The following is an 8,414-nucleotide window of genomic DNA, read 5'->3' on the forward strand; positions in this document are numbered from 1 at the left end:
TACATCAGAGACGACATAAATCACATGTGGGGTTCCCCAAGGTTCCATCCTGGGTTCCTCCTGTTCTAGATCTACATGCTCCTCTAGCTCAGATCATAAACATCATCAGCTACCATCACTATGCAGACGACACACAGCTCTACATCACCATGTCACCAGGTGACTATGAACCAGTTCAGCCTCTGAGGAAATAGAAGAAATCAATGCAGGATGAGACAAAATGTTCTTTAACTGAATAAAAACTAAACTGAAGGAATAATTTCTGGACCAATAGAGGAGAGATCCAGAGTTAGCTCACAGCTTCAGCTGCTTCAGCTAGGAACCACTGATCAGGCCTGAAACCTGGGAGTAGTGATGGACTCAGACCTGAACCTCCATCTGAAGACAAAGTGGACCTTCTAGAACCTGGAGAACATTTCCAGGATTAAAGGACTGATGTCTCAGCAGGATCTGGAGAAACTAATCCATGTTTATCTTTAGTAGAACTGATCACTGCAACGGTGTTTTCACAGGTCTGCCTAAAAAGTGGATGGATGGACGGACGAACAGAAGGATTCATGGAGGGATGGATGAATAAATCGGACTGAAATGAAAAAGATGGAGAGCTACTGCATGCACTTAAAAATGAAATTATTTAGCTGCTCAGGCCGCCCCTCTGGGTCATGGCGCCCAGGTGAAGAGCCATGCTGTCCTCCATCATAAACCGTTTCTGGATGCAGTAAAAATATGGAATAATCTGAATAATTATATTAATCCTTCTTCAGATTTATAAAAACTAAATGTCATCAACATCTTGTTATGGTAACACATAATAACTTTTCATAAGTTTGGTCATTTCTGCAAACAGTTGTTTCCGGTTTAGAAACATTGGTTATAACAGCATTAGGGTTCTGGTGGTTCTGCTGGGTTCTGAATTTAAAGGGACGCTTAACTTTGTTTTGAGTTCTGTTAGATTTTTGTTTCCAGAACCACTGAAATGAACAATGGTAATAAAATAAAAGTGTTTGAAAGTAAAAACCATAAAGGGTTTGATCACGTGACGCAAGAGGCGGCCGTGCACGCGCATGCCCGTGCACCAGCAGCGGGACTCGGAGCGGCTGCAGGAGGAGGACGCAGGAGCGCAGCATCTCTCCGAGTCTCCGGCTGGAAGGATGCGGTTCTGGACGTTCTCCGCGCTGCTGCTGTTCCTCTGCGGCTCAGGTACGGAACCTCCGCCTCCATTCCACACACCTCCCGGCATTCCCAAACTTCCCAGCGCGACAGATCGGGGTTTGGGTTTTCATTCCCAGGTAACAGCTCCGCTTGGAGGGATCACCTGTGAAGGTGAGCAGGTTTATTGGGTTTTATCTCTCAGGTTGGACCCACTCTGATAAAAGTGGCTCTTCTCCAACCTTCATGTTGCCTGAATGTCGGCGGCGCTGCGCTCTGAGCGCAACAACCGCTCCAGGTGAGTTTGGCCAGACAGAAAATCAGCCACTCTGCTTTTATTGATGTTTAAGGTGGATAAATCTGCAGATTCTTTAATATTTACAGGTCCTGAACTATGAGAGAACAAAAACAAGTTAAAGATGGAAAACTATTATTATTAGTAAGCATAATTGTAGCTTATTAATAATAATATGAAAACGGCTTTAATAATTGCTTTAGGGTTACTTTAGACGCAGTCAGGAAATCAATGACGTGGATTCACAGCAGAGATGAAACATGTTTGTCAGTGAGAGACAGAAGTGGTGGAGACGCATGAAGCTAGAGCTTCTCTCCTCTTTGGGGAAGCTTCTGGCACCAAGAGCTCCAGGAGATGCATTTGTTGGAAGAATCGTCCCGTTTCTTGGTTCCAGCAGTACCGGCACCTTCCTCAGCTGACCGGTCCATTTCCCGGACCCTCCTCTTCCTCAGCCAGGCCGTTGGAATGTGGTTTTCCTTCGTCTTGGGAAAGATGCATGGACGTCTTTGGAGAAGCTGTGGCCCTGAAGGCAGCAGATGTCGCTCTAAAGTCTCTGCTGGACCCTTCAGCACCGGTCCTGCCATCACAGAGGAGGAAACAATCCGAGCCCAAAGCATGACGCATCCATCTCCAAGCTGCAGGGACCGGTCGCTGACAACATCTGGAGAACCGGTCTGTCAGGTCCACGTTCCTGGTGGCTCCTGGTCCATCCCAGAAGGTCTCTGAGTCCTGCTGCAGTCGGTGACAGGCAGAGGGTCTCCAAACTGATCCCTGCACCGTGAGGTTCTGTCAGCGGCAGACGGATGAGGGTCATTGATGCAGGACTGTCTGAAGGACCAGGCGTTAGGAAATTCCTTCCTGAGGTGTTTAAAGCTGTTAGAAGCTGAAACAGACGCGTGTTAGTGAAATAGAACAAAGATGATGACATGAACCCGTAGAACAGAAAATAATAATCATCTTTATCTGTGTTTGCAACATGCATCCCTATGAAATTCATCCTCAGCATCTGAGCCGTCCCTCAGAGAGCATTCTGGGGCTCAGGGGCTGTGGGATTCAAACCCACAACCTTACAACCTCTACGCGGCAGCTTTGTGGGGTGAGACGGTCTTGTAGATGGAAGGTCCTTGGAGGAGAAGGTGTCTGGTGTTCAGAGCAGTGAGAAATGAGAAAGAATAGTTGGTGGTTTGGTTCTGGACTCAACAGGAAGGTAAACGTATAAAATCTGATGGTTCCTTTGATTCTTGGCTCAGCTGCAGAGTTTCAGACAAATGTTTAATTAGCTGATCATAATAAAGACAGTTTCCAGTTTTTCTCTCAGTGAAGACAGAGAAAACTGAAGCTGTTGTGTCCGCCCTGAACGTCAGGAGTAGAAGGACTTCAGTGAATCGATGCGGTTCATGGAGCAGAAAGTATTCACACCCTTTCACTTTCTCCACATTTTGTTACGCTGAGTTCCCACCGGTGTTTAGCCCATAGTGACGGAGCGAAAAACATGTTGTCAGACATTTCTGTAAATGTATAAAGAACGTGAACCTTTAAGGAGCTGTGACCCTAAACAGTCTTGATTGGAGTCCAGTCTTGGTAAATCCTATTGTTTCAAGATTATTTGGATTTTAACACACTTCTCTACATCAGGCTGACAGAACCGAAAGCAAGCAAGCTATTATAGCTATTTCTATAGCTCCAACATCACATAATCTAAAGGTTCTTTCTAAAGTCAGCTTCCATCAGATCCTCCAGGTTGGTGAGAAAGTTTCCTCTCTAAGGAAACCCAGCAGGTTGCATCAAGTCTCTCCAAGCAGCATTCACTCCTCCTGAAAGAGCGTAGAGCCACAGTGGACAGTCGTCTGCATTGTTGATGGCTTTGCAGCAATCCCTCATACTGAGCATGCATGAAGCGACAGTGGAGAGGAAAACTCCCCTTTAACAGGGAGGAGAACCTCCAGCAGAACCAGAACCAGGCTCAGTGTGAACGCTCATCTGCCTCCACCCACTGGGGCTTAGAGAAGACAGAGCAGAGACACAGAAAGCACAGAAGCTCACATTGACCCAGGAGTACTTTCTATGTTAGAGAAGACAGAGCAGAGACACAGAAAGCTCAGAAGCTCACATTGACCCAGGAGTACTTTCTATGTTAGAGAAGACAGAGCAGAGACACAGAAAGCACAGAAGCTCACATTGACCCAGGAGTACTTTCTATGGTAGAGAAGACAGAGCAGAGACACAGAAAGCTCAGAAGCTCACATTGACCCAGGAGTACTTTCTATGGTAGAGAAGACAGAGCAGAGACACAGAAAGCTCAGAAGCTCACATTGACCCAGGAGTACTTTCTATGTTAGAGAAGACAGAGCAGAGACACAGAAAGCACAGAAGCTCACATTGACCCAGGAGTACTTTCTATGTTAGAGAAGACAGAGCAGAGACACAGAAAGCACAGAAGCTCACATTGACCCAGGAGTACTTTCTATGGTAGATGGTAATAGTGGATGATCTGCCTCCCCTGATGATGTCACAGCTAACAGAACACCAGACCAGGTGTACCTTCTATGAAGAGAAAAATGACAGAGAACAAAAAAGTTAAAAGCTGAAATAACAACAAACAATGCAGATTGGAGAGCAGTAGGAGAACTCAGCAGAGAGAGAGAAATAGGCCCTGATGTCCTCCAGCAGCCTAAGCCTATAGCAGCATAACTATAGAGGTAGCTCAGGGTAACATGAGCCACTCTGACTAGAAGCTTTGTCACAAAGGAAAGTTTTAAGATTAGTCTTAAAAGTAGACGGGGTGTCTGCCTCACGGACCAAAACTGGGAGTTGGTTCCACAGGAGAGGAGCCTGATAGCTAAAGGATCTGCCTCCCATTCTACTTTTAGAGACTCTAGGAACCACCAGCAGACCTGCAATCTATCCAGACATGTTTTCACTTTCTCAGAGCGATGTCCTCAGATGTGTAATCTGTTGGTTCTGGGTTCTGTCTGTTGGTTCTGGGTTCTGTCTGTTGGTTCTGGGTCCAGGTTCTGGCTGTTGCTAGGCTTGTTAGCGGTCAATCACCTGTAATCCTCCCCGGTTTCTCCTGCTGGTCGGCTTTACCCACAGCCAGATTTGGAGTTCTGGTGCTTTTGAAATGTTCCTCGCAGCGGTTGGGTCCTAATCTCAGCGCCAGGACTCGATGTTCCGGTCCAAACAGGGACTTCAGAGCGTGTTTCTGTGTGTGCGCTGCAGGACTGGCCCTCCAGATCCAGTGCTACCAGTGTGAGATGACGCAGGACTGCGCCACGCCCGACTTCATCGTCAACTGCACGGTGAATGTGCAGGACATGTGCCAGAAGGAGGTTCTGGTGAAGGACGACGGTGAGTCAGATCTTTTAGTTTGGCTCATTTTTTGGGCTCAATAAATCACTTACTGGGAACCTTTCCAGAGGATTATTGTTTAATTAGACATATTTTAACCATGAAACCCTCCGCTGTGTACCAGCGGTAGAATCTAAAGTGACCCGAGTAGAAGCAGGGTTCTGTTTGGTTCTGTTTGGTTCTGTAAGGCGATCGCTGAAAACTTCACAGCTCTCTAACGTACGTCTTGTTTTCTCAGAGACTCTTTTCTAGCAAATGATAAATCCATGTTTTGGTTAGACATGGATTTATCATTTAGAGTCAGGTGGGACGCTCCCTCTGGGTCCTAACTGGACCTCTCAAGCGGAGGAGTTCTAGGTGCCGGTGTCACAATAATAAATGATTTAGTATTTTATGTAGTGATCACAACATCACCAAATATTGAGAAACAGTTTTGGATGAAATGAATATTAGCGAATGACAAATGTTTGTTTGTCTCTCCATGAGCAAAACAGGAGGTTCAGAGAGATGCAACTTTTCCAAGAAAGCCAGAGGATGAGGTGGAAACAGTGAAATAAATGTATCTCCCAGTGGCTGGATGGTTCCTCTGGGTCTCATGTTAGGAAGAACCCAAAGCAGGAAGACACTAAGACGTGGTTTCATGTCGGCCTGATCAGCGAGGACTGAGCAGGTCTGCTTTCTGAAGGCCGTGAGGACTTTGTGTCTCGGGCAGAATGAGAAAAACGTCTGTTTGGGTCGTAAATGTTGCAGAACCAGCAGCTTCTAATGTTTTATAAACTTCTATAGAAAGTGTTTTATTGGCAGAAATGGGTGCGTCTGAGTGCATCAGAGGGGGCTTCCAGCCACTTTTGCCCATTTTGTGGACTAAATTGCAGCGGTTGGTGATGGAAGCGTGTCTCTGTGTTGCGGCTTGTTATAACCCAGACACCAGAGGACACTTGTCCCCCAGTAAACACTGGAGTGCCTCTTTTTATTCCCTGCTTGAGGAGCGAACTCAATAACGTCCTGTCTGTGTGAAGCAGCCCACAATGGCCTCGACAGCTCCTTAATAAGAAAATTTCTGCCTGAACGCTCATGAACACCCCGCCTGTGTCATCATGACTGCGGCGCTGCATGAAGGAGAGGACGGCGAGGCTGGAAAATAGCCTCAGACACTTTCAGAACAGCTGAAGTCACATAAATAAAAATCAGTCTAGCTCCGTGATTCACGCCAACTGCTCTGGTCTTAAGATCGTTTCAAAGAGCCTGCAGACGCAGAGGTCCATGCATCCATAAGCTGCTCTGGCCACCAGCAGGAGAGACGCCATCAGAGCGCTTCTCTCTGGGGTCTCCATCTGCTGAGAGGAGGCTCATCATTCCCCTCCGGTTATGTCTAATGACATTATGAAAAGATGATTTTCTCCTCCTCCACTGTCCAGCATGAAGCTGTGAGGTCGTCTCCTGCCCTAAACGAGCCGTCTGCACACCAACAGCTGACATCTAGAGCCTCACATCCAGTCACCAACATTTAGTCAAACTTTCTAGAGATAGAAGTACATTTGTGTTAATTAACTGTGGAGAAATGTCATCTATTGTCCTTTAGACACAGTTCTTCTCCCTTTGCTCTTCTGTTCCACATCGGAGCCGGTTTGTTTGGATCCCGGCTCCCATCCACGATGTTTCCAACCAGGCCGGGTGGTCAGGTCATGTTTGGCGGCAAACTACATGAGAGAAACTCTGAGGAGACAACGATCAACAGATTTATTGCAACACTAAGTGGATGTTTGGGTCTGGGGGGGGTTCCAGAGCATGGAGCGAGGTTCCCTGTGAGGATAAGGCTGAGAGATGAGAGCAATGACCAACGGGTCGGAGAGAATAACCCCGGCAGACCTGGAGATGCTCCTCACCCTCACTGCAAAAACGGATCTAAAAATAAGTAAAATGTTCTTAAAGTTAGTGTATTTCTCTTTGATTTGAGCCGGTAAATAATATTATCTGCCAATGGAATGAGTATTTTGACCCCTAAAATAAGATATTTAGACATCTTGCACTTGGAATAAGATGATGAAGATGAATTGTTCCTATTTTAAGATGCAGAAATCTTATTCCATTGGCAAATGATCTTATTTACCTGCTCAAATCAAGGACAAAAACATTCATTTTAAAGAATATTTTACTTATTTCTAGTTCCGTTTTTGCAGTGCTGTTCTTTCTCCTTCTTCCCTCTCATCTGCTCCAGAGGTCATAATGTTTTGCCTGGTTGTTGCCTGGTTCATAGATGTCAGAATATTAATGATTCAGAATAGATCTACCCGCCGGAGAGCAGCGGCAGATTGATTCGGTCCTCATCCGTCATTCAGCAGGTTGTTACGCCGACTGTTTCTGACAAAAACAGCCAAATCCAACTTTGCTGCACTAAATGCATGAAAAGTTCGATTTAAAAAAAGCTTCTAAAAGCTTTTTTCCTTTCAAGTTCAGATCCCCAAGATGAAAGAATAGATGCAATTTATCCCCAATTACCTCCATCAGGCGTGTGTTGGCTCTGCCGCGCTCTCAGCCTGTAATCATCTCATTACTGTCCTCTGTCTCTCCTCCTCTCAGGGATTCACTACAGGAAGTCCTGCGCCTCCTCGGGGGCCTGCCTCATCGCCTCCTCCGGCTACCAGCAGTTCTGCACCGGCAGGCTGCACTCCGTGTGCATCACCTGCTGCAACACGCCGCTGTGCAACGGCCCCAGGCAGAAGAGGCGGACCCCGCAGTCCTCGGGCGCCGCCTCGGTCACGCTGCAGCCCCCCCGGGTCCCCGCCGGCCTCCTGCTCCTCCTGCTCCTCCTGCTCCTCCTGCAGGACTCCATCCTCTGCTGACCAGGCTGGACGCCACGCTGCAGAGACTGAGTCTGGAAACGCCGCCCTGAAGTCTGTGCTTTCACACGTGTGGAGTGTTTTTACATGTGATCCTGCGCGTCAGCATCGGTTCATTTCACGTGTGAAGGTCACAGCGCTGACACCCCCCCCCCCCCCCCCACCACCCCCCCTCAGAGGGGTTGTGGAAGAGGACATCTGTGGATTTAACCAGGATTCCCTCATTCCTGTTAGTTTTGTTGATGCACACAATAAAATCAGCAGGAAAGAACGAAAATATAGTTTAACGTTAGAAAAGATCCTATTTTTAACTGAAATTCATCATTTCTGCTGCATGACTATAACCAGCATGGTGGGAGAACAGCTCGCTGATTAAAAGGGGGGGGGGGGGTGCAATAAATATATGAGAGACAAGTTGTTCCAGATTACAGTTAAACATTCTGACCAACAGCTTAGATTTCACTGTAATTAAAGTTGCTTTTCACATATAATTATTATTATTATCACTATAACGCCTTTTCTGCTGAATCTTTTCTGAGTGTCGCCCCTCAGCTGCTTCTCAAAGGGAGGGGGGGAGGGGGGGGGGGGGACCGACACCACAGAGATGGTTTCTGGGTGTAAATAGAGGCTAAATAGATAAATAGTTAATAGAGGAAACGTTTCTGCCACCTGCTACAGTCGCACTGCTGTCTGCACCACCACTAGGCGGCGCTAAAGTGCCAACATCCATCCTGGTTTACGCGGCTGGCGACGTCTGTTTTTTTTTTTATTCTTTTGAAAAC

At 46.9% G+C, this 8,414-nt stretch overlaps 1 protein-coding gene across 3 annotated transcripts; it reads left to right on the forward strand.

Annotated features, from left to right (window-relative positions):
- Positions 1–1,087: 1,087 nt before the first annotated feature.
- On the forward strand, positions 1,088–8,121 carry LOC105916502 (ly6/PLAUR domain-containing protein 1). 3 transcript variants are annotated; one of them, XM_012851040.3, is made up of 3 exons: positions 1,088–1,200; positions 4,664–4,792; positions 7,373–8,121. In XM_012851040.3, exons 1-3 carry the CDS (start codon positions 1,152–1,154, stop codon positions 7,633–7,635), a joined length of 441 nt encoding a protein of 146 aa, XP_012706494.2. In that variant the 5' UTR covers positions 1,088–1,151; the 3' UTR covers positions 7,636–8,121. The 3 variants fall into 3 exon arrangements, with proteins under 3 accessions (XP_012706494.2, XP_035988622.1, XP_035988621.1); XM_036132729.1 differs by lacking the exon at positions 1,088–1,200 and adding an exon at positions 1,232–1,323; XM_036132728.1 differs by lacking the exon at positions 1,088–1,200 and adding an exon at positions 1,349–1,447.
- The last annotated feature ends 293 nt before the right edge of the window (positions 8,122–8,414 follow it).

This window comes from Fundulus heteroclitus, unplaced genomic scaffold, assembly GCF_011125445.2.
Source record: "Fundulus heteroclitus isolate FHET01 unplaced genomic scaffold, MU-UCD_Fhet_4.1 scaffold_53, whole genome shotgun sequence".
NCBI lineage: Eukaryota > Metazoa > Chordata > Actinopteri > Cyprinodontiformes > Fundulidae > Fundulus > Fundulus heteroclitus.